Raw genomic sequence first — 25,932 nt, 5'->3', positions numbered from 1 at the left:
AGAAACAGGGAGTGAGGCGGCAGCGGCTCCTCCCCGTGACTGTGTGCGGGGCCCGCACCGCTGTGTGCGGAGTTAGCTCCGCGCGCCCGAACCCGGCCCCTTCTCCCGCGGCCTTAGGCACGGGACCAAGCCCCTCCCTCCGTCCCTCAGCAAGCGCGTGACCGTCACCTCACCGGACCAACGGTCACAAGCGGCAGCGCGAGCTCCCGAGCCCAGTCCGCAGAGCCGCCGGCTCGGCAGCCAGGCACAGGAGGCAACGCGCCGTGTGCGCACGCGCCGGCTCGCTCCGGGGGCTCGTTTCTATCCCGCCCGACAGGCGGCCCCTGGCCCGGAGCGAAGGCTGCTTCCTCGCTGCGCCGCCCCGGGTCCCAGCGCGGCGCTGCCACGGTGGCGGCGCCTCCTGCTGCTGTGTGGCGGGGTGGGGAAGGGGCGCTGTGTGGCACTGCGCGGAGGAGGGGTAGCGATTGGCTGTGGGGGGAGCAGCTTAGACACCCACCCCCGACGGGCTGAGGGGGGGGGGAAGCAACTTAGGTACACACACCCCGACTGGCTGTGGGGGGTTGGCAGGCGGGAGGCATCAGCTGAGACACCCCCCTGAGGGAAGCGGAGGCCCCCTGCCCAGGCAGCAGGGCTGGAGAGGGACGAGCCCAGGACCTGAGTGCAGTTGCCCCTGTGCTGGGAGACGTCCTGGTCTCCCTCGGCCTGGGCCTCACTATGGTTCTCGATGAGACCTGGATCTCGCTCCTGCTGATGGCTGCCGCTATGATGTTGGCAGGAGGGTGCCGGAAGCTGACCCGACGCCTTATGCACACCCGGCGCCCTCGCCCTCGCACCTTTCTCCTGGAGATGTTTGCCACTTTCCAAATCTGTGCCTGCACCAATGAGCTCCGGCTGCTGGCCAATGTACAGCCCAAGCCGCATGTTGCCCTCACCCTCACCTATGTTTTTACCGTCCTGCATGGATTGACTCTGACAGGCAGTACATGCAATCCCTGTGGCACCCTGCAACAAATCTTGGATAGTGGGGTTTCAGTCAAGCAGGGCGGGCTGAAGATTGGAGCTCAGTTCACTGGTGCAGTGCTAGCTAGAATTTACGTCCATCGCATCTGGTCCATGGGGATCATCCAGGTGCACTCTGAGGCACTGGCTGAGGGCTGCAGTAATCCCATCCAAACCACGGAGACCCAGGCTTTTTGCATAGAGCTGCTCTTCTCTACTGCGTTCCAGCTGACCATACTGCAAATCGAGTCAGTTAAACCCAGGCTCAGAGTCCACCTGATTGCTCTTCTCATTACTATGCTGGTGTATGGAGGTTAGTTACCTTTTTTTCTCCATGATTGTTTCAAGTTCTAGATATTTTTTAATTAAGCGATGTTTTAAATATGTGTGCATGCAAACTTGTTTCCATAGTGCTGTTGCTGTGCTATACAGCTGATAAAACACACTGGACAAAGACCTTAATCCAGTAAACTGAAAAAGATGGGGAGACTTCATTTGGACTCTGTATAGATGTAAAAGTCTACCTGCATGGATCCCATTGCAGCATTGGGCCTATTAATGAAAAGAAATAAAAATCTCTGTTCTAAATATTTTGTCTTAAAAAATGGGTAAAACTAAGTGTAAAGAGTTTCTCCAGATGGATCTTTTAAATATCTTACTGAAATACAAAGAAAAATCTTTTCATAATATAACTTTATATTGCATGACCTCTTTCATAAAACTTGTGTTACCAAATGCTGTAAAGCAGGTTTTGCTCCAGCATGACTTAATTAGGCATATTACACTGAAATCTCAGGTAAACCGTGACTAGAATCCTGTAAATCTGTGGATATCTGTTGACCATGTTAGTGGATTGATTAGCTGTGGATACAAATTTTGTAATCATGACCTGGAACAATGTCTCTCAAATGTATGCAGTAGTATTAATTGGCAATCAATTAATTCAAGTTACAGTGCAACCAGCAACTCTAGTCTAAAGAAGACCAGGAAGACTGGAAAAAAATCCATGACGATTTGCAGAAACAAGCTTAGCAATTTTCAATGACATACTTAAGTGAAGTTTTGAAGACAAAGGCTAAAGATTTAGAAGAGGCATTATTGTATCCTGACAGCATAAAATAGAACACAAGATTTCTGGTTATTAACAGACCTCTGTAATTTAGCAAATATATATGTAAGCCAAAGTCTGTGTCATGTCACACCCCCCCACTGACTGGTCCTCATAGAGCAGTGGTTCTTAAACTGCGGTTTAAGGCTCACCACGCCCCCTTGCAGCGGGGAGCCTGCACTGGTGCTCCAGTCTCCCCGCCCCAACCTTCCCCTGCAAGGTGGGAGCACCAGTGCCAGCTTCCCACTGTGTGTGCATGTGAAGGAGACAGCACTGAGCCTCGCCACCGGATTTAGCTTGTGGGGGGAGCAAGTGGTTCTGTGCGCTGCAGCTCTCCCCTGCCTGCAGCTGGGGGAAAGGTGGCACAGGGAAGTGCTGCCTGGAAGCGTTCCCTGCTGCTCCTGTTATTCCGAATTACAGCCAATGGGAGCAGCGGGAGGTGGTGCCTGTGAGCGGTGTGGGCACAAAGCCATGTAGGCATACCCCCGACCCGCTCCTGCACCTTCCCTCCCTTCCAAACTCCCCCACCCTCAACCCGCTCCTATACCCTCACTGCTGGCCAGGCACCCCACTCCCAGCCCGCTCCTATACCCTACCTCTCACTGAGAACCCTCCTCCCTCACATTTCCTAAATTCCCATCCTGAGCCCCTCTTGCACACAGAACCCCTCATTTTTGGCCCAACCCCAGAGCCTACAGAGGCTCACAAAATCTATTAACCCTGGCACCCCAGAAGAGTTAATCTGGCCTGTGGAAAGCTCTGAAACTTATTCCTCCCTACCCCCCTCCCTTCCTTTGGGACTGGAGCATCAGGGCAGTGAGGTGAATCAGCTGGGGGTCCATCAGTGAGGGTTGGATTTTTTAGAGGGAGGGAAGGTGCAGGAGTGGGTTGTGTGGCCCCTACTGATTTTTCTGAGAGTCAGTGGCCTCTGACCCAAAAAAGGTTCCCCGCCCCTGCCATAAACCAAGACAACGTTGAAACCTTTGGTTTTGGACATAAACTAAAATATTAATTTATTTAAAATGAAGTTTGGTAAACTAACGTGATAAAGTGCTTAATCTGTTTCATTATTCGTGCGTGGTTGGCTGGTGGTCCATGGAAAGGTTTGCATTGAGCGGGGTGGGCCATGGACCAAGAAGTTTGAGAAGCACTATCATAGAGCAGTGGTTCTTAAAGTGTGGTCCAGACTTTGTGATAAAGTGTGGTACTCTCTCCTTACCCCCAACGCAGCTGGGAACCCCTGCTGGCACTCCAACCCCGCACCTCTCCTCCACCAGGTTGGAGCACTATCGCAGGCTTCCCACTGTGAGGGGAAGGAGAGCCTTGTGGGCCAGATCTGGGTTACGGGGAAAGGAAGTGACTCCCAGTGCTGCCACTCCTCCTTCCCCCAATTGGAGGAATGGTAGCGTTGGAAATGGCTTACCTGAAAGCTTTCCCTGCTGCTCCCATTGGTTGGAATCACAGCTAGTGGGAGTTGTAGTGCCTGGGAGCAGGGAGAGACACAGAGCAAAGTAAATGGCCCCCTCTCCCCTCCCACTGAGACCTCATGCCCTCACCCCACTCCTACACCCTCACTCCCAGACCAGCCCCCCCCTCAGCCTGCTCCTGCACCCAGCCTCCCAGCCAGACACCCTCCAGTCCCAGCCCACTCCTGCGCCCTACCTCCTGGCCAGATCCTACCTCCCAGGGAAGTAAGCGATTAGTTGAGTAGTCAACTACCTGATCAGCATAGGCTGGCTTAAAAAGCCAGCTCCCACAGCGGTGTGGGGGGAGCTACAGTAATCCCGGAGCCGGTGCAAGCTGGACTTGCTTAGTCCTAGCTCGTGCCAGCCCTGGGAGCTAACCCCGCTGCGGCTCTGTACTTTAATGTAGTAAAAGCCCAGAAGGCTCTTAGGGTATGTCTAGACTACATGGCTCCATTGACGGAGCCTTGTAGATGAGTTTACTAGACATAGGAAAATGAAGCGGTGATTTAAATAATCACCGCTTCATTTACATCAATATGGGTGCCGTGCTGTGTCGATCAGCTGTTTGGCAGCACAGCGGGGCAGTCTGGACACGCCGCGGTCGACAAGGAAGCCCTTGTTGACCGCTCCGTTATGACTCGTGAAATAAGGTTTACTGGAGCGGTCAACAAGGGCTTCCCTTGTCAACCGTGGCGTGTCTAGGCTGCCCCGCTGTGCTGCCAAACAGGTGATCGGCACAGCGAGGCAGCCATTTTGATGTAAATGAAGCGGCAATTATTTAAATCACTGCTTCATTTTCCTATGTCTAGTAAACTCATCTACATGGCTCCGTCGACGGAGCCATGCAGTCTAGACATACCCTTATTGTATTTAAAGTATAGAGCCACAGCAGTCCCAGAGGACTCATACTGCCCCCAGGAGCTAACTGGGGATTATGTTGCCAAGTCATATTATGAGTCTAGGCAATGCTCAAATAAACATTCATGGAAAATGATAGCCCACAGGATTGTCAATAGGTAAGGCCACATTTTTGTCAGGGAAGTCTAAGACTTTGTGATTTCCAGGCTTACAAAAATATTTTTTTACACTTGGGAATTTTGGCAGACGATAACGAACAGTTAAACAAGTTTCACTGAGAACTTTGTGAGCTCAGGTATGTGGGCAATAAAAGCGGGGCTAACATGTCTGTGCTAATTTTTTTTTCTGAAAAATTTCCCAACTGGTACAAATTCATCTTTGGTATCAATGGTGGTAATACTACTATCCATAGAAAAATGCAGATGGACTGTCTCTCTTTTTTCTTCATTGGCACTCCTAGCACAGTAATAGAATCATAGAACCATAGAGCTGGAAGAGACCTCAGAAGGTCATCAAGACCAGCCCCCTGCTCTAGGCAGGACCAATCCCAACTAAATCAACCCGGCCAGGGCTTTGTCAAGCCAAGACTTAAACACCTCTTGGGATGGAGACTCCATTATTTCCCTAGGTAATCCATTCCAGAGCTTCACTACCCTCCTAGTGAAATAGTCCAACTACAGCAAAATGATCTCAAAGGCTCCCCTCCTTTGCCCCAACTCCCTCAGCCTCTCCTCATAAGTCATATGCTCCAGCCCCCTAATCATTTTGGTTGCCCTCTGCTGGACCCTCTCCAATGCGTCCACATCCTTTTTGTAATGGGGGACCCAAAACTGGACACAATACTCCAGATCTGGCCTCACCAGAGCAGAGTAAAGGAGAATAATGACATCTCTGGATCTGCTGGCAATGCTCCTCTTAATGCAACTTAATATGCCATTAGCACTTCTTGGCTACAAGGACACACTGTTGACTCATATCTAGCTTCTCATCCACTGTAACCCCCAGGTCCTTTTCTGCAGAACTACTACTTAAGTGGTTGGTCCCCAGCTTGTAACAATGCTTGGGATTCTTCCGTCCCAAGTGCAGGACTCTGCACTTGTCCTTGTTGAACCTCATCAGATTTCTTGTTGCCCAATCCTCCAATTTGTCTAAGTCACTCTGGACCCTATTTCTGCCTTCAAGCATATCTACCTCTCCCCCTAGCTTAGTGTCATCCGCAAACTTGCTGAGGGTACAATCCATCCCCTCATCCAGGTCATTTATAAAGATATTGAACAAAACCGGTCCTAGAACCGAACCTTGGGGCACTCCACTAGAAACCTACCGCCATCCTGACATCGAGCCGTTGATCACTACTCGCTGGGCCCGGCCTTCTAGCCATCTTTCTATCCATCTTACTGTCCATTTATCCAATCCACATTCCCTTAACTTGCTGGCAAGAGTATTGTGGGAGACCGTATCAAAAGCCTTGCTAAAGTCAAGGTATATCACATCCACTGACTTTCCCACATCCACAGAGCCAGTTACTTCATCATAGAAGCTAATCAGATTGGTCAGGCACGACTTTCCCTTTGTGAATCCATGCTGACTATTCCTAATCACTTCCCTCTCTTCCAAGTGCCTCAAAATGGATTCCTTAAGGATCCCTTCCATGATTTTTCCAGGAACCGAGGTAAGTCTGACCGGCCTATAGTTCCCTGGATCGTCCTTCTTCCCTTTTTTGAAGATGGGCACTACATTTGCCTTTTTCCAATCATCCGGGATTTCTCCCAATCTCCATGACTTTTCAAAGGTAATGGCCAAAGGCTCCTCAATGACATTTGCCAACTCCCTCAGTACCCCCGGATGCATTAAGTCCGGACCCATGGATTTGTGTACATTTTTTTCTAAATAGTTCCTAACCTGTTCTTTACCCACCAAGGGCTGTCCATCTTCATCCCATCTTGCGTCACTTAGCGCATTAGTTCGGGAGCCCACCTTGTCCGTGAATACAGAGACAAAGAAAGCATTGAGTACTTCAGCTTTTCCCACATCATCTGTCACTAGGTTACCTCCTTCATCCAGTAGGGGCCGCACACCCTCTCTGATCACCTTCTTCTTGTTAACATGCCTGTGGTAACCTTTCTTGTTATCCTTCACATCCTTAGCCAGTCACAATTCGATCTGTGCTTTCGCCTTCCTGATAACCCCCCAGCATTCTCGAGCTATACATTTAAACCCCTCCCTGGTCATTTGTCCAAGTTTCCACTTTTTGTAAGCTTCCTTTTTGTGCTTAAGTTCACCAAGGATTTCCTGTGTAAGCCAATCCGGTCTCCTACCACGTTTGCCTCTCTTGCTACACGTCGGGATGGTTTCTTTCTGTGCCTTCAATAAGGCTTCTTTAAAATACTGCCAGCTGTCTTGGACTCCTTTCCCCTTCATGTTAGCGTCCCAGGGGATTCTGCCCAACAAGTCTCTGAGGGAGTCAAAATCTCTTTTCTTCCTTTGGTCAGGATTCTGAAATCTGCCATCTCATGATCACTGCTTCCTAGGTTGTCACCCACCTCTACTTCCCCTATTAGTTCCTCCCTTTTTGTGAGCAGAAGGTCAAGCTGCGCATGGCCCCTGGTTGGAGCCTTTAGCACTTGTGCCAAGAAATTATCCCCAGCATTCTCCAAAAACTTCCTGGATTGCCTGTGTACTGCCGTATTGGTTTCCCAACAGATGTCAGGGTAATTAAAGTCCCCCATGAGAACCAGGGCCTGCGATCCGGAAGCTTCTCTCGGTTGTCCGAAGAAAGCCTCATCTACCTCATCCACCTGATTCGGTGGCCTGTAGCAGACACCAACCACAACATCACTGCTGTTGTTTGCTCCTTTAAACTTAACCCATAGACTCTCAACAGGTTTTTCTCCCTCTTTATACAGGAGTTCAGAGCAATCATAGTGCTCTCTTACATATAGTGCAAGTCCTTCTTTTCTCCCCTGCCTGTTCTTCCTGAACAGTCTATACCCTTCCATGACAGCGCTCCAGTCATGCGAGTCATCCCACCAAGTCTCTAATATCCCAATTAAATCATATTTCTTGGACTGGGCCAGGGTCTCCAGTTCTTCCTGTTTGTTTCCCAGGCTTCTTGCATTAGTGTACAAACTCCTCAGATAACCAGTTGATCGCCCTATCTTTTCCATTCGAATCAGGGGTCCTCCTTTCTTGCTCGTTCCTTTCTGCATTTCTTCCCGGTATCCGACTTTCCCACTCCCCTCAGGGTTTTGGTCACCGTCCCCCGATGAACCTAGTTTAAAGCCCTCCCCACTAGGTTTGCAAGCCTGCCTGCGAAGATGCTTCTTCCTCTCTTTGTTAGATGGATCCCATCTCTTCCTAACAATCCTTGTGCCCGCCAAAGAGTCTGATAGAGATGCGCTAATATTTGCAACAATTGGCATTTTTTTAAAATCAGAAAACAGTCTGGCTTAGATGCAGCCTTAGGTAATGGGAGCTCTAGCAACCATCTTTTATTTTATTTTATTTATAATTATATTACAATGCACTCATCTGCTATTTTGTTTTGAACTTGTGGTGTGCCATTTTGAGGAAAATGAGTGAGAATAACAGATTCTGTCTATGTTAAGACATCACAAAATGTACTTTGCTGTTTTTTGAATATCTGCAGTGGCTGAAGCAGAAAAGTGGTGAAAATATTACCATCTGATAGCTTACATGAAAGTAAGTTGTGTAGTCTCAGTGTCAGATGGTTCAGAGAAATGAGTGGACAGAGACTCTGTGTAGTTGTTTCTAATTAGTCTATTGTTGTTTACTACATGTATATAGCCATCTTATTATCTTAATAAGTGAAGCCACATTAGACATTACCAGATATAAATAGGTTAATGGAGGGATGATAGGAATTACTATAGAGAACTTTCTGGGTGTCTGGCTGGTGAGTCTTGCCCACATGCTCAGGGTTTAGCTGATCGTCATATTTGGGATCAGGAAGGAATTTTCCTCCAGGGTAGATTGGCAGAGGCCCTGGAGGTTTTTCACCTTCCTCTGTAGCATGGGGTACAGATCACAGCTGGAGGATTATCTGCATCTTGGGGTCTTCAAACTATTTGAAGGCTTCAGTATCTGAGATATAGGTGAGAGGATTATTCTAGGAGTGGATGGGTGAGATTCTGTGGCCTGCATTATGCAGAGGGTCAGACTAGATGATCATAATGGTCCCTTCTGACCTTAAAGTCTATGAGTCTATATAGCACCAGTTTTCAGAAATCCAACAAAACCAGCTTTTTTTCCCCAACCCGTCAGTCAAACTATTTCTTTCTCTCTGGCTCTCAGGCTACGTGGCAATGAATGTCTTATCCTTTTGTAAGCGTGCATGGTATGGTATTTATGGTATGTGGACCTCTACAGGCAGATGGTTCAGGGGATGCAGGAGAAAAGCTATGACAGGGACCAGCAGCAGTGCTGTGTAAAAGCAAAGGAGGATGACAAACATATCAGGAGGCCAGGGAGACCAACAGTCAATGTGGTGCAGAGTTACAGATCATCTGCTTTTGCTAAGAACTATACATCATCCTTGGTGGAGAGGAGACCTCATCCTCACCATACTTGTGCATATTTCCAAGGAACCTGAGTGTCAGACCCCTGCTATGAATAGCGAGGAGGAGGAGGTATACAAGGAAGAGGAGTAGCAGTATGGGAGTCACACAGCGGGGGAACCCTGCTGCACAGCAAGCCAGTATCTGGTTTGTTTTTTTACTCTACTGCAATCCAGTCAATCCCGTCAGTTGAGCATAGGTGAGCCCAATGCAGAGGAAAGAACCATAGGTAAGTATGCAATTTACTTTGAAATTATGGAGATGGCACCCCCAAAGTAGCAGGACACATCTTTTGATTTAATCATTTTTACTTGTGCAGAAGTAGTGATGTTGTGGAACAACCAAGAGAGGTATGGTTGCTACTTTGATTTTAAGTCCCCTCTAGAGTTATGCAGTGGGAAATGGAGAACACTTCTTTACGGAAGTTGACCTAATGTTCTTTGTCACCCCTCTGTGACTTGTTTTGGCTTGTCAGGCAGTACAAGGAGCCAAACATGAATGCACACAAGCAATGCGCTAACTGCAGGGACTGTATGCCAACATAACTTAGGTTGACATAATTTTGTAATGTAAACATGGCCTTAGCACAACCAGTTGGGAAGCATTATCATTCAAAACATTGTGCAGACAGAAAAGGATGGTTTAAGGTATTAAGCACCAAGCAATTCACCAAAATTACTAAAAACATAATTCAGAGCAGTGGTGGGTAATCTGCGGCTCACATGCAGCCTTTCAGGGTTCTGTGTGTGGTCCACAAGACATTTTGTTTACCATTGCCCACATGCATGGTTGCCAGATTCTGCTGGTTCCATATACATTGTTTTTTTTCTAGCAGTATTACTAAAGTGACACACATAAACCAAGGGCATTTGAAGTGATGTGTGTGCTGACTGCACACAACGTTGACTGTAAGAGTTATGCGCTCCCTGTGCATCCAATTAAAGAGCACTGCTAAGGTTCAGTCAGCACAACCTGCAAATTCTGGGTACGCGAGCATGTTTAGCAAAGCTACCCTAACTAGGACAAGCTTGCAGCTCACTGAGATGGAGGGCCATTCATGCAGCCCACTCGCTAGCCTAGGTTTCCTATCACTGGTCCAGAGTAACAAGAAACAACAGGACAGATCTTAAGAATTGTTTTAATAAATGCCAGTTCAGGAATGTTACCCCCATTATTTTAAGTGACAAGAGATCCTTGCTTTGCTTTGCTTTGCTTTGTTTTAGGAGACATGATGTAAGACAAGCAGAATAATCACTTGTATATCTATCTATGACTATTTTATTATTAAAAAAAGGAAAAGAAAATAATAAGGTGAAACAGAAGTAGTAGTAAACAATAGTTACTTTCAGTACAATCTTTTCTGTATGGCTTGCTTTCAACAGAGATTACACATGAAGAGTGGGTCTTCCTTTGGTGGGGATATATTAGGAAAAATTATTTCACTAGGAGGGTGGTGAAGCAGTGGAATGGGTTATCTAGGGAGATGATGGAATCCTTATCCCTAGACGTCTTTAAGTCCAGGCTTGACAAAGCCTGGTCTGGGATGATTTTAGATGGGATTGATCCTGCTTTTAGGAGGGAGTTGGACTCGATGACCTCCTGTCTCTTCCAACCCTATGATTCTATGATCGCTAGATTAGAAAACCAAACTGAATTATCCCAAAAATTAATAGTGAATATAGTATGTAGATGAGCAAAGGAATTTTGTTCTTAAGGTTTCTGTATCCTGTCTGATTTATCCTAAGGTGACGGGAGGGATTGCTTGATTACCTCTTCTGTTCATTCCTTCCGGAGCACTTGGCAATGGCCACTGTCACCAGACAGAATACTGAGCTAATTGGACCTTTGGTCTGACCCATTATGGCCGTTCTTATGTTCAAATTGATAACTTAAAATAAATCATTCAAGGAACAGTTTTCAGACAGGCAAATGAATGAATATTAAGTTTAAATTAAATCCTTCTCTTTGTTTTTGTTTCTGTTTGCCAAGGATAGCATATAGGGTGTGTCTAAACTACATGGCTCCATCAATGGAGCCATGTAGATTAGGCTAATCAGCGAAGGGAAATGAAGCCGCGATTTAAATAATCGCGGCTTCATTTAAATTTAAATGGCTGCTGCGCTGAGCCGACAAACAGCTGATCAGCTGTTTGTCGGCTCAGCGCACTAGTCTGGATGCTCCCGCGCCAACCTGAAAGCCTTTTATCGACCTCCCCGTTATGCCTCGTAGGATGAGGTTTACCGGGGAGGTCAATAAAGGCCTTGCTTTCGTGTTGGCAGGGGAACGTCCAGACTGCCCCAATCTGCCGACAAACAGCTGATCGGCAGAGCGGGGCAGCCATTTAAATTTAAATGAAGCCGCGATTATTTAAATCACAGCTTCATTTCCCTTTGCCGAACAAACAAATCTACATGGCTCCGTCGATGGAGCCATGTAGTTTAGACGTACCCATACTTTCCAGGAGTACACAAATCTGATGTGTTGCCAGAAAAGCTGTTGGTATTTTAAATTCCTGAGAATGATTAATAAATTTTAACATTATTACATGAACAATTAAAATTAATCTCTTGGTAATAATTTTGCAAAGTCCATCTCACCAATAATCTTGAAATCTTACCATGGATCTACACTGCACCGTGATTTTGAGATAACTAGCATTTTTTCGAAATAATGTGAGCCATTCCTTATTTCGAAATAACAGATGGCTTATTCCAAAATCTGTAAATCTCATTCTACGAGAAATAACACCTATTAGGAAATAACTCTTTTGAAATAAGGCATGCTCCACTGCTGCTGTTTCGCAATAGCCCTTTACCAGGGCCATTTTGAGTTATTCCTCCCCATTGCCTCCTGGGGCTCTAAATCAAGATAGCACATCTACATTAGGGAAGCCTGCCTCGGACTAATTTTGAAATAAGCTATTTTGGAATAACTATTCCAGGAGAGTTTATTTTGAAATAAGCATGCAGTGTAGATGTACCCTCAATGATGTCGTCATGTTGCAGAAACAGTGCTAGACTGATAGCTTCTTGATGCTGTGATGTGGGGATCAGGCAGAAGGGTACACAGAGTCATGTCATCTCTCCCCTTAATTTCTGCCAGGGTTTATATACCCTTCCCTGAATCCTGCTGCATATCACTAGAACCTTTAAATTGAGTGTGAATGTGGTCAATTATGTAAAATGCCATTTTTATTAAAATCAAGGCATTTTAAAACAGTATGGATTTCAGTGAGCATTCTGGTGAAACAGATGTATTTCAAAATGAGAAATGCTCATTTTGGAATTTTGAAACTTCATTTAGGAATTTATTTTCATTTTAATATTTGTATATTATTTCATAGCATGTCAGTGGTAGCAGAGCATAATATTTCTTCTTGAGCCCATCAGTGCTGCATTACCTTGGAGCTTCTCTTATTTAAATTTCACACTGTGATCCCAAGTTGGTTAATCAGGATGGGATATCAGAAGGAGGTAGAAGTAACAGTTACCTGGGACAAAAAGCAGGAATCACTGCAGTGTAACATTCATACAAAGTATCATCCAGGGAAAATTAGAAGCAAGTTTTGAAAGACTTAATACTGGGTAAAATTTGCAAAAATAACCCTTACACAGATAATCAAACAAGGCTGTAAATCAGTATGAAAATTCTTCTTTGCAGATATCACTCTTCAGCAAAATGTCCACCACCAGAATACACAGCAAAAGTTAAAAACAAAAAACAAACCAAATAAACCCCAAAGGTCAAATTGTGCCCGATATAACTCTACTAATGCAAGTGGTATTACATTTAATGATTAATTTAGCTTCCATAATATACTTCATTTGTCTTTATGGGCCTAATCCTGAGAAATGATGAGCATCTTCACTTCATATTGACATCCTATTGACATTGAATGGAAATAAAGATGCATGGCATATCTCAAGATCATCCCTCTGTTTAGGCTATTTTAAAAAAAATTAAGTAATGCATAAAGCAAATTGGATGTAAACACATTCCCCCATCCCCGCTATTGCCTTGCAATTACTTACTATACGATAATGTACCTGGAAAGATACAGAACAAATTATTAAACAATCCATTTACAAACACCTGAAGGATAAAGTTAGAATAGTCAAGAATGGATTTGTCAAGAACAAAACATGCCAAACCAACTTAATTTCCTTCTTTGACAGGATTACTGACCTGTTGCATGGGGGGAAGCAGCAGATGTGACATATCTTAATTTTAATAAGACTTTTGAAACAGTTCTACCTGATATATTCAGAAGCAAACTAGGGGAATGTGGTTTAGAGCAGTGTTTCTCAACCTTTTTTTTTATAAAGTACCCCTTTAAAAAAATTATAAGTACCCCCAGTACCTACAGTTTTCAGATGCACAAAATGTTTTCTACCATTGCAACACATGTTTAAACAACTTAATCATAGCCGTGCAGGCGATGAAATTTGTGGGTGTAAAAAGTACAAAAATAATAAAGTGCTGTAAAACTTAACAGAAAAATTCAGTTTTCTCCAAATTTCAGTTGTGTTTAGGGTTGCCAGGTGTCCAGTTTTCTACCAGACAGTCCAGTATTTGCACCATCTGTCCGGTAGAAAAATTCAGAAAAGACCGGATATGTGCAATGTCCAGTATTTTCTGAATTTCTGGCTGGATGCCCGACGGAAGCCTGGCGGGGGCGGGGAGCGACTGGAGGCGGGGCCGTGATTGGCGCTGGGAGCCCTGTGGTCATGTGCAAAGCTGGGTGGGCAGGGTGGGGGCTTCTGCATGCAACCAGAGGCTCCCAGCGCTAGTTGCGGCCCCGTCTCCCAGCTGGGAGCCTCTGGTTGTGTGCAGAAGCTGGGCGGGGATAGTGGCTCCCAGCCCCGCCCTGCCCGGCTTCTGCTCACAAGTAAAGGGAATGCCTGCCAGGGGCGCGGCCTGAAGGACTCCAGCTGTGGCCAGTGGCTGCACCCCCCCCCCCCCCCCCCGCCAGGTCTGCTTCTTGCCCCCTTCCTCCGGGCCCCCCTCTCCTCCCGTCCAGTCCTGCGGACCCCGACCCTCCCCAGCTCTGCTTCCCGCCCCGCCCCGCCCACCTCCCGGCCAGCCCTGCCTCCCCCCCCCCATGATCCAGTGTGTCCAGTTTTTTGGCGGGGTCTACCTGGCAACCCTAGTTGTGTTGATGTACCCCCCCAGACCTCTCTCAAGATGTGTCCAGTTCTGGGCACCACAATTTAGGAAAGATGTGGACAAACTGTAAAGAGTACAGACATGAGCAAAAAAAGTGATAAAAGGTTTAGAAAACTGATCTATGAGTAAAGGTTAAAAAACTGGGCACATTTATTCTTGAGAAAAGAAGACTGAGTGGTGACCAGGTAAGTGTTCTGATATATAAAAGGATTGTTAAAAACAGGAAGGCTATATCAATTGTTCTCCATGTCTGCTGAAAGTAGGACAAGAAGTAATGAGCTTAATTTGCATCAAGCAATATTTAAGTTAGATATTAGCAAAAGCTTTTCAACTATAAAGGTAGTTAAAGCATTGGAATAGGCTTCCAAGTGATGTTATGGAGTTCCCATCATTGGAAGTATTAATAAACAAATGAGATAAACACCTGTTCTGCTGGAGTGCAAGGGGCTAGACTTGATGACTTCTTAAGGTCCCTTCCAACCCTATGTTTCTATGATTCTCTGATTTTTATGAATGTTAAACATTCTATAAAAGTTATTGTTAACCTAACATGAAGATTGCAATCCCTATTATCATTTGGTGTGAGGTGTATCATGTGCAGTCGGGATTGTGTGTCAGATTTCATGCAAGCTTCAATTGATGGTTTATTACACTGAATTCCCAAGGTCCAGAGTTCAGATCTCTCAATCTATAGTCTGTTACCTTTGGAATTTGCTCCCTTTGGGCATTTGACCAAGGCTTTTAAGGCAGTCTACAGAGAAAGATGCAAAGTACACATATGTGCTTCAGGATTTAGTTTCGGAGTTGGGCAATAATAGGGTTGTTTTTGTTTTAAATTTGCCTTACTATGGGTTATATATGCAGTTATGTTTATTAATTTCTGTAAAGCAAAAACCTACTTGCTAAGCCAGAAGGTTTTATAAGAAATCATTAAGTAAATGGAACAAAAAATAGAATTAATATTTTACTCAGATGCTTCCATTGAACAGCATTTGGAGGTTACTTGTAACTGAAGTTCTTCATTATGCATGCTGCATAGTTAACACTCTTGGGATGTGCTGACTTGATGCAGCTAGAATGATGGAACCTTCTAGTAACAGTGCCTGTTAGCAGCATTTGGTCCTCTCCTTTCTCCTCCTGACAGAGCACACACTGGAGAATAAATGCTAAAGCAGAATACCAAGTAATGATACAATTAGGATTCCACAGAAGCAGGGAAGATAGGTGGGGAATGTGACTATGCGGAAAGTATATCAAAGAACTTCAGCTACAAATAACCAACCTACATTTTTTAAAGTTTCCTTTGCATATTGCCACCCTTGGGGAAATTTGGAAAGCAGTATCTAAAAAAGGAGACAGAGTCCTAAAACTGAACAGTGATTGAAATATTGACCTGCCAAAATGAGCATTGGACCTTGATTCCAAATCTAGTGCACAGTGAGTTGTGAAAGCATGGATTGTTCTCCATGTAACCATCTTTTAAATTTCAGTAGTAGAAATGTGCTTGAAAAATACTGTAGACATAGCCATTCCTTGACTCTGGTCTCCTACTTTTAAAGCCAGATCTTCTTGAGCTTTCAGATCCCACAGGCTTACCAGATAGCACTTCTTTTAATGGAAAGACCTGCAAATCTATTTTGTCTGTTCTTCCTGGTTTGGAGGTACTAGTGGGGGGGCGGGGGGTGGTATGGGGGGAGAGGAGCATAGGACTGGAAGTGCTGTAATCTGGAAGTGTACCAGTGAGTGATTTTCACCAAAACATTTTAAGCACCAGATGTGTGCTTCAGAAGGAAAGATTGCCAGAAACAATGCAGGTCTTTTTTTGAATGTGCTTTCTGACTTTGACCTCCATCATGATCAATAAGTTAACTATGTTGTTTTAATATTTAATTTTTAACTAAGTATAACTGTACTGACTACAATACTTCTAAAGTATTTTATTTAATTAATGTATTTATTTATAGACTCTTGCACTTATATGGAGACAGACAGATCTAAGTTGGTCTAATGCTGTGTCCATTGGAAGGAACTGAGATAACAACAGCACCAATGATTATCCTGTAGTCATGTTCCCCTAATTGGCAAGGGATCTGAGAATGGGAGGGGTGGGCAAGATACTTCTAATAGGCACAATTACAGAATGTTCCACTGTCCTAGCTGCCTCAGGTCAGTGCATCCCAAGAGACTATTCAGGAGGCACTCTAAGAACTGATATTATTGATCAAGAGCTTCAGAGGGGTAGCCGAGTTAGTCTGTAGCAGGAAAAACTTAAACAATAATCTAGTAGCACCTTAAAGACTAACAAAACACGTAGATGGTATCCTGAGCTTTTGTGGAAGTGGGTTGTGCCCACGAAAGCTCAGGATACCATTTACATGTTTTGTTAGTCTTTAAGGTGCTACTAGACAATTTGTTATTATAGATCAAGGACAGTCATAGAATCATAGAATACTAGGACTGGAAGGGACCTTGAGAGGTCATCGAGTCCAGTCCCCTGCCCTCATGGCAGGACCAAATACTGTCTAGACCATCCCAGTCAGAGAGAGAGAGAGGCCTATCTATAGAAACACCTTTTTAAAAACTTGTTTTAAAAAACAGTTCTCCCCAGTTCACCTGACCAGACAAACCAAATCAGAATTAAACTGTATTTAAAATCAGTTCTGCTAATGTTTTTTATTATCAGAGTAACAAAATATACATTTAATCTAGTATCATGGATTAATATTTGTGTCCTGTACTGAATATTTCCAATCAAAGAAATACAAACCAAGGAAGATGGTTTAGTTTAATTTTGTTTAAAACTTATTGCAGGAGGAAACCTCACAGGAGCAATATTTAATCCAGCATTGGCCTTTTCATTACATGCAAGTTGTTTTCGTAACAAATTCTGGGATTATTCACTAGTATATTGGATGGCACCTTCCTTAGGTAAGTGTCCTTTTTTTTCCAACTTCAAAAAACATGTTGTTACAATATGAGGTTCAGGGAAAAAATTGTGAAAATAAAGGATAGTAATCTAGATTTTCATTTTCAATTGAATAAATAAAAGCTACATTAATGCAGTATTAAGATTAGAATTTGATTCTAGTCAGGATATTCAAAGTTATATTAGAAGGACAATATGTGTAAGATAGTAGCTTTCATTGAACCAACTTCTCTTGGTGAAAGACACAAACATAAGTTTGAAAGCTTGTCTTTCACCAAAAGAAGATGGTTCAATGAAAGCTACTATCTTACACATATTGGCTACGTCTAGACTGGCATGATTTTCCGCAAATGCTTTTAACAGAAAAGTTTTCGTTAAAAGCATTTGAGGAAAAGAGCGTCTAGATTGGCACGGACGCTTTTCCGCAAAAGCACTTTTTGCGGAAAAGCATCCATGCCAATCTAGACGCACTTTTGCGCAAAAAAGCCCCGATCGCCATTTTCGCAATCGGGTCTTTTTTGCAGAAAACAAATCTGAGCTGTCTACACTGGCCCTTTTGCGCAAAAGCTTTGCGCAAAAGGGACTTTTGCCTGAATGGGAGCAGCATAGTATTTCTGCAAGAAGCACTGATTTCAGACAGTAAGAAGTCAGTGTTCTTGCGGAAATTCAAGCAGCTAGTGTAGACAGCTGGCAAGTTTTTCCGCAAAAGCAGCTGCTTTTGAGGAAAAACTTGCCAGTCTAGACACAGCCATTGTCTTTCTAATATCATACACTCGGCACTGCTATAGTTCTGCAGACATACATACATACATACATACATCTGTAAAGCTTGCAATAGGGGCCATAATTTTTAATTGCCTGTGAGATTTAAGCCTCAGTCTTAGCACCATAGTAAGATAGCTGTTGGAATCAATATTTTGGTGTGGGGGGGGGGGGGGGAATTATTTTATTTCTTATAAGAAAAAGTGAGGTGTTTTCTTTGACTATGTGATCATTAACTTAAATGTAAAGTACATATATGGCACAGGGTGCTTTGAAAAGAGCTGCAAAATTCCAAATGGTTTGCAAGACAGACAGACATGCATTTTAACTGGTCAGTTTTAAATTGACACATCTACTTTGGCTCTGCCAGAATGATATTACAGTTCGATATATTCATCTTTCATTTGGCCAGCCTTGGTGCTTCTGTTTTAAAAGTCTTGTGGTTTGAGATGTGCAACATCCTAAAGGACTGTTCAGGTTCCAACAAAATATCAGCCACATTTGTTGGATTCTGGCAAACCCTAAAAGGGAAGGTGAGCTGTGAAAGTGAAAAATATCCTGAAAGAATTTGAAAATGGACAGAAATTGATCAGCTGGTGTCTACCCAGTTAGATTCTGTACTACAGTACTTAATTACAACACACACAAAAATTAAGAAAACTGGATTTTTCTTAAGTGTTGGACTAACTGCTCAAAATAACAGAACATCCAGTGTGTTGTTAATATAAAAATGTACCTTTTCCTCCTTCCTCATCATTAAACTCCAGATGTGGCAGTTTGCACTCTATGAAATCTAAACATGCCCTACTTTAGTGATGTCACAGCTGCCATAGAACCCTATTGGAGGACAGAACTGGCCAGTAGTGGTGAGATGTAATTTTTAAGTACAAAATTAGGATATTAAAAAAGCAACCTAGCAAAAGTACACAAGATAGTACCTTCTTTTTTAAAAGGCCTGTTAACTTCTACATGTCAATCCTTGCCTCCCTATGGATTCAATGTGACATCACCAACAGCTTCAAAAAGAAGTTAGCAAGTCGAAGTACAGAACATTGGAAAAGGAGGCCCGGTGACAGAATAAACTAACTTAGTGTGCTGACTGGCTCTGAAATCTGGTTAATTGAATCAGTTGGTCCATTAGTTGAGATTTTTTGGATTACTGTTGTATTTTCAAGTGAGTTAAACTTATGGACTCTGGCTTTTAAAAGCAGATTTTTCCATACAATCTGAATCTGCTTTGAATAATATATTCTTAGGGTAAGAAATCTGTCCAGGAAAAATTAATTAGTGATGTCATCTTCTACAGGTTCTTCAAGATTTCTCTTTGTAGGAAACTGTGTTTGATGTGATTGTTTCCAAGGTGTTTAATTTGCATGTCACTTTTTACAAGAAATTTCTTTTGTCAGTTTCTACTGTTCTTCAGACTCCCAAACACATTTTAAATTATTTTACTTTACATAGCACTGGGATTGTGTATTCCTCAAATGTATGTACTTAACTGCCTTTTTGTATTTTGTCCCATCAGGTACAGTACTTGTGGCCATTGTGCGGGGTGAAATTCTTCCTCTGATACTGTGAGATTTTAAAATGGTAAACTCTAGAATTACATCTGTTAAAAAGACTCTTAAAAACAACTGAAGTGCAGCAACACAGTACATAGAGAGAAGACACCTGGATACCAGGCATTCAGAACACTGATTTTCTTACAGATTTTCCAGATAATTATATGTTTTGAAATACAGTCTTAGAACTACACAGTAGAATTTAATTACAACAAATTGTATGGAGAGAACCATGAAAGTGAAACCTATATAAAATCTCAACTTTTGTGTATCTCCACAATTATCTGAAGAGGTTGGGTATCTGCCTCTACTGTTTAATTACATCCTATCCATATATAATACCCACAAGAGAAGGGGTGAGTTCTGAAAACTTCATTCTTCGAATGACCCACTGCATATTCCTACTTGTAGCATACTTAGCATCTGCAAGGAGGCACCATGGGGCATGTGTCCCCAATGGATAATATTCACTAGAAAGATTACAGAGTTTAACACAAGATACACCATTTCTCGTAAGTGTGAACATGCAGAGGTAACACTCTAAAAAAAGACAAGGTACTGAGGAGTAGTAATACATCTTTTCCTTTTGTGAGGAATCTACCTCTAGGGCCCCATCCTGTTTGGTAGTAAAAGTTGCAGAATCAGGCCCATACTTCAGTTATTTTTGTTTTCTCTTCTTCTGAGTACTGATTAATTGACAGCAGTTCATTTTCTATTGTTAACTTTGCCTAAGATTAGTAAGTATTATCAGCAAGAGAAATCTGATAGGAGACTTAATCAGTACTAGAGACAGGCAAATACTCTGATGACTTTTCAGAAAGCTTGAATCACTTGTGATTCTATTTTCTCTTTAAAGGCTCTCAGTGCACATATTTAGTATTTTTCTTTTACATGGAGCAGTGCTCTGCTGTACAAAAAAATAACGAGCAGAGTTTCTGCTGCCTCAGAAAATGTACCCCTGCTGCACACCAAGCTAATTGACCAGAAAAGACCTTTGTTGTGGTGAACACAACCTACAGGTTGTCAGCGTTCCACAGTAGTTTGCATTGTCATATGATGTTTTTCTCTATATATGCTTTTATAATACCATTAACTTTGAACACTTTGCCCCTCTCATCTGTGCAAAATCACCATTTTGTTTAAAACTTTATTTAGAGGGTTTGGTTGTGTTCCTCCATTTATGGTTAGTGGATTTGAAAGGGGATAAAGATAACTAATTTTATATATAACAGACACTGAAGCACGGGACTCTCACAAAGCAGTCAGGAGATTTTGCACTGTTAGATTCCGAATTTAAACTAACTCCAACACACCCAGTCTTTAAAATGCTGTAGAGTGAATATTTTTATGGATACCTCTAGGTATTTTGCCTGTTGCCAATCTGGTTAATTTTCAGAGAAAGTAGTATTGCTACAGATAAGCACATTTTGATTTTTGTTTTGAATAGCTGTCCATATGTAAGATATTACATATGATCTTCTAGTGTTTCAGATGTTAGCCTTATCTCAGCTAAGTTTCCTCTTGACTTAAGATGAGGCATGGTCTTACTTCAGAGCCAACTCCAATAATGCTGGCTTAGTAAGCTATAGAGCTGAAAAACAAATAGCATCTATTCAACAGTCTACATTAGTCCAGGTCTGCAAACCCTTGTTTCAGGCAACCAAATGCATTTAGGAACAGCCAGAAAGACATCTGAAATTTCTCACACATTGTTAAGGATTTCCAGAATCTAAGATGACTGGCAAAAGAGCTGACTTACTTTTTTAGTCTATTTGCTACGGTTAATACAGTAGAGTCTGGATTATCCGACCTTCAGTAATCCGACATTCCGCTTTATCCTACCCTGCAGCTCCTGGGGACAGAGTGGCACCGGCAGGAGGGGCATCAGCAGCTCTAGGGCGCTGGCCGGGAGAATGGCCCTGTTTGCTGCCCCATCGCTCTCCTGGAGCCACTGATGCCTCTCCTGCTGGCGCCGCTTCGGCCTTGGGAGCTGCAGGTATCAGTGTCTCCAGGAGAGCGACAAGGCAGCGAACGGGGGCCATTCTCCCAGCCTGCGCCCTGGAGCTGCTGATGCCACTCCTGCTGGCGCCACTTCGTCCCCGGGAGCTGCAGGCATCAACAGCTCCAGGGCACAGGCTGGGAGAGCTGCCCCGTCACTCTCCTGAAGCTGCTGATGCCGCTCCTGCCAGCGCCGCTTTGTCCCCTCCCTGCAGCACCTGGGGACGAAGCGGCGCTGGCAGGAGCGGCTCCAGGAGAGCCACGGGGAAGTGAGCGGGGCTGGGCGCCCGGGAGCTGTAGGGGCCAGGGCCAGGCAGGGATGGGGACCAAGCAGCGCTGGCTACAGTAGAGTCTCTATCATCCAGCATTTTCAGTAATCCAACCACCAGTCGGTCCTGTTTAGGTTGGATAATCGGACTCTACTGTATTATAGCTCTATTTACAGCTTTGTTGTTGCCCAATTACTTTCCTTATAAATTTAAAATCTGTCCTGTGGAAAAGTGAAACTCCTACTCAGTACACTCTTATTCAAACAAACAAAAAACTAGTAACACCAAGGTGATGTGTCAAATTGCCCAAAAGGCAAAAATATTTCATTAATATTTCTGAAAAATAAAACTATGGATGAATAAATTCTGCCTTTTAAACACTGAAATAGACATTTCTGGCCATGATTATGCTGCAGACCTCATTCTGCTGCAAAAACAGACCTGATTAAGATTTTGCACTGTAAAAATACTTGGTACTGAATGAACTAAGCCTTAATGAACAGATACTTTTCTTAATCTTTTAGTTCTGCAAGTGTTCTGGAGAGAAATTCTCTATTGTTAATACTTTCTTCAGATAACTTGTTTAAAATATAGTGTTTTGTTCTCAGTCTTGTATTTTTTTCCTTGCATTGTAAACACATGGATTCACAGAGATGAAATGTCTCAGAGGGTTAACCATGTTAGTATGAAACTTTAAAAACAAGTCGTCCTGCGGCACTTCAGAGACTAACATATATAGTATCATGAGCTTTTGTGGGTAAGACCCACCTCATCAGCTGCATTGAAGTTAAAATAACAGAATCCAAGGTATCTATAACAGCAAAAGAAGTCTCTGTCAATTGTACGATGTGCGTTAATGGAACTAATTAAGTGGGCTGGATGTGTTTCATTCATACCTTTTGATTAGGGATGTAATAATGTACTCGACTAAATCAGTGCTTCCCAACATTTTTTATATCGCAGACTGGAAAACACATTCACAAATTTTTGGTGGACCGGTAACATTTTTACTTGCATGTTTGTTTATTAATTATGCACATAGCAAAAATGCACATAAAATGTTACCCGTCTGCCAAAAGCCCCAGTCCCCAGAGCCACTGCGAACAGACAGCTTCAGCTCCGGCTGCCAGCAGTTCAGGGCCTAGCACTGGTTCACAACTCGGCCATTGGGAAACGCTTGACTAAACAACCAATAAGTAGGTGCTTATTGATTGACATTATCAACTACACAGAAACACACAACTGCTCTGTAAGTAAGTCCCTTAGCAGGCTGGCCGACAGGCTGGCTCAGTCCAGGCTTGCACCAGTTACGTCCTTCAACCCCTATGCCAGCTCTTAGTGCCTGGAATGCAGAGCCATAGTGCAGGTAGTTGCCAGGACCTGGCACAAACCAGGATTGAGTGGTATCAGTGCTAACCCTTATCAATTAATTGGGTAATCAACAGGTTTTTTTTGTCGAGTATTCAAGAAGCATGTAATTCATTAATCAACATCCCTACTTTTGATACAAAAATTCAGATGTCAGAGGCAGGGGAAATTGGCTTTGTAAAGTACTAATCAGTTAATGTCTTTATTCAGGCCCAGGGTAACTGTAAAATTTAGGGGTGTTAGTTTGTTGTGTAATTGAATAGTCGTGTAACTGCATGAAATTTTAGCAGTTACACCCCCTATTTGATAGGCCCCAAGGGCAGGCCAGCAGCCAGTGCAGTTGGCCTCACTACAGGGGAGCCCCTGTCACTCAGCACTGCTGCTTCTCTACTGAAGGCAGCAGTGCGAGGTAGCAGGCGGGAGCTGGTCTGCGAGGTGAGCCAATTTAAAAAACAGCTCACCTCACGGACTGGCTTCCTCCCTTCTGATACAGAGGCAGCAGTGCAGGGTGGCAGCAGCCCATCTGTGGGGGTGTCTGCAGGGCCGGTCCTAACCAATTGGTGGCCCCAGGCAGCAAGGGGGAGAAGGCGGGGGGAGAGGAGGGCTAGCTCCCCATGCATATCAGCGGGGATGGGCAAAGGGGCCTCCACAGGACAGATCTGTCCCGCCAAGCCACTAGATCTGGCTCTCAGCCACCCTGCCACTCCCCTGCCCAATTGAGATCTGGGGATAGGGGAGTGCACAAAATACTTTCTCTACCCCTCTTCCCCCAAACAAGGGCACATGGTGGCTACAGAGAAACACCAGCTGTTTTAAAAGTCAGCATTTCTCTCTGACACCCACCTGTGAAGACGGGGGCGAGAGACCTCATGCGCTCCTCCACCCCCAGGCCTGTGGCATCCGAGGGAAATGCCAGCTGTTTTAAGACTGCCAGCGGCTCTCTCTAGCTGTCGTACCTCTGGCAGAGCGGGGGCAGGGAGTGACTTTGCTTGCTCCCCTCACCCTTAAGCCTTTAAAACAGCTGTAGATTCTATGTGAGGGGAGAATGTCACACGCTCCCCCACCCCTAAGCCAATCAAATTCCAGGGGAGGGGGAGGGGGCAGAGAGGAAGGAGACGAGCATGAGAAGTCTCCTGGCCCTGCCCCTTCTAGGGTGACCCAGGGCCACTTCAGAAATTTATGAAGTGTCCCCCTTTTAAAACTTGCCCCATGCCCTACGGGTTTGTGTGTGTTATTTCTGATGTCTGATTTGTGTCCATTAATCCTTTGTCACAGACTGTCTAGTTTGGCCAAAATACATGGCAGAGGGTCATTGCTGGCACATATCACATTAGATGATGTGCAGTGATATGAGCCTCTGATGTTGTGGCTTATGTGGTTAGGTCCTGTGATGGTATTGCTCATAGAGATACGTGGACAGAGTTGGCAACAGGATTTGTTTGCAGGGGTAGGTTCCCGGGTGAACGTATGCGAGGTATGGTGTGGCTACTTGAAAGGACTTGTTTCAGGTTAAAGGGCGGTCTGTAGACAAGGACTGGCCTGTTTCCCAAAGTCTGAGAGAGCGAGGGATTGTTTTCCAGGATAGGTTGTAAATGAAAGAGGTAGTTCCAATATAGGTCATACTGCTACCCTTCCACTTTTTCTTACTCCCTCCCTCGCACTTTTTAAACTGTAAGACCCATGTTAATGGGACTAATTAAATGGGCTGGATGTGTCTCATTCATAGCTTTTGAGGCACCAGGCAGTGTCCCGTTTGGCCAATATACACAAGTGAACTACTTCAAGACAGGCCCAACAAGTCTCCAGCTTAAACCCCTCCAGCACAGTTGATAATTCTCTGCTCTTGAATATTTATTTAGAAATTGATGAATATTAGCCCTGTTTCTTATTCTAACACTCCTTTCTCTGCAATTATCATTAGATAGCTGTTGAGCAGCACTGCTCCTATCCAGTTTGTGTAACTGAAAGGGTAACAGTCTCTACATGATGCCAAATTGTAGATGAAAACTAAGTTCTCAGCAGCAGGGGCACAGTTCCATTGTCTTTAATGACAAGTATCAGGGGGTAGCTGTGTTAATCTGTATTTGCAAAAATGAGGATGCATCTGAGGGTGCATCCCTTTTCTCGAAAAGTCTAGACTACATCCCTTTTCTCGAAAAAGGGATGTAAATTAGATACTTCAAAATTGCAAATGAAGCCGGGATTTATATTTCCTGTGTGTTTCATTTGCATAATGGCAGCCACAGTTTTTTCAGCATGGGGCTTTTTGATAGAAAAATGGCAATTTAAACAGGGATCTTTCGAAAATGAAACCCTTTTTCGAAAAAATCTTGTAAACCTCATTTTTTGAGACATGATCATGGCCATTGACTTCTTCCTGCTGTCCAAAGGCAACAGCCACAGAATCAGGACTCCTAATTTCCACCTGCAACTGTTGAGACAGGACTGTGCAGCACTTTAAAAACTAACAAGATGGTTTATTAGGTGATGAGCTTTATAAACCATCTTGTTAGTCTTTGAAGTGCTGCATAGTCCTGTCTTTTGTTTCAGCAAGACCAGACTAACACGGCTACATCTCTATTACTATCTGCAACTGTGTCACTGACTCACTGAGACAAAGGCAATTCAATTGGTGCCTCAACTTCTCCATCTATGCAATAGGCATAACAAATTTACATACCGTGGCGAGTAGATTGCAACCCGGAAGAGCCAGGTTCGGGCGATCTGCGCATGCGCAGATCGCTGGACAGCGCGGCTGGTGAGCGGGGCTCGCCGCGGTTCAGTGAGCCCTGCTAATAATAATATAGGTAGTCTTGACAATTTATTTCCAGTTATCAAAAACTATATGCAGCTACACACTCAGTGCTATATCA

At 44.0% G+C, this 25,932-nt stretch overlaps 1 protein-coding gene across 1 annotated transcript; it reads left to right on the top strand.

Annotated features, from left to right (window-relative positions):
* The first annotated feature begins 229 nt into the window (after nucleotides 1–229).
* On the top strand, nucleotides 230–22,298 carry AQP11 (aquaporin 11). The gene is made up of 3 exons (XM_006131933.5): nucleotides 230–1,312; nucleotides 16,986–17,102; nucleotides 19,388–22,298. The coding sequence occupies exons 1-3, from the start codon at nucleotides 715–717 to the stop codon at nucleotides 19,438–19,440; spliced, it is 768 nt and encodes a 255-aa protein (XP_006131995.3). The 5' UTR covers nucleotides 230–714; the 3' UTR covers nucleotides 19,441–22,298.
* The last annotated feature ends 3,634 nt before the right edge of the window (nucleotides 22,299–25,932 follow it).

The sequence above is a fragment of the Pelodiscus sinensis genome, chromosome 1 (assembly GCF_052426305.1).
Source record: "Pelodiscus sinensis isolate ZL-2025 chromosome 1, ASM5242630v1, whole genome shotgun sequence".
Classification (NCBI taxonomy): Eukaryota; Metazoa; Chordata; order Testudines; family Trionychidae; genus Pelodiscus; species Pelodiscus sinensis.
The sequence above is the reverse complement of the archived record's forward strand: the minus strand, read 5'-3'. Positions and strand labels throughout refer to the sequence as shown.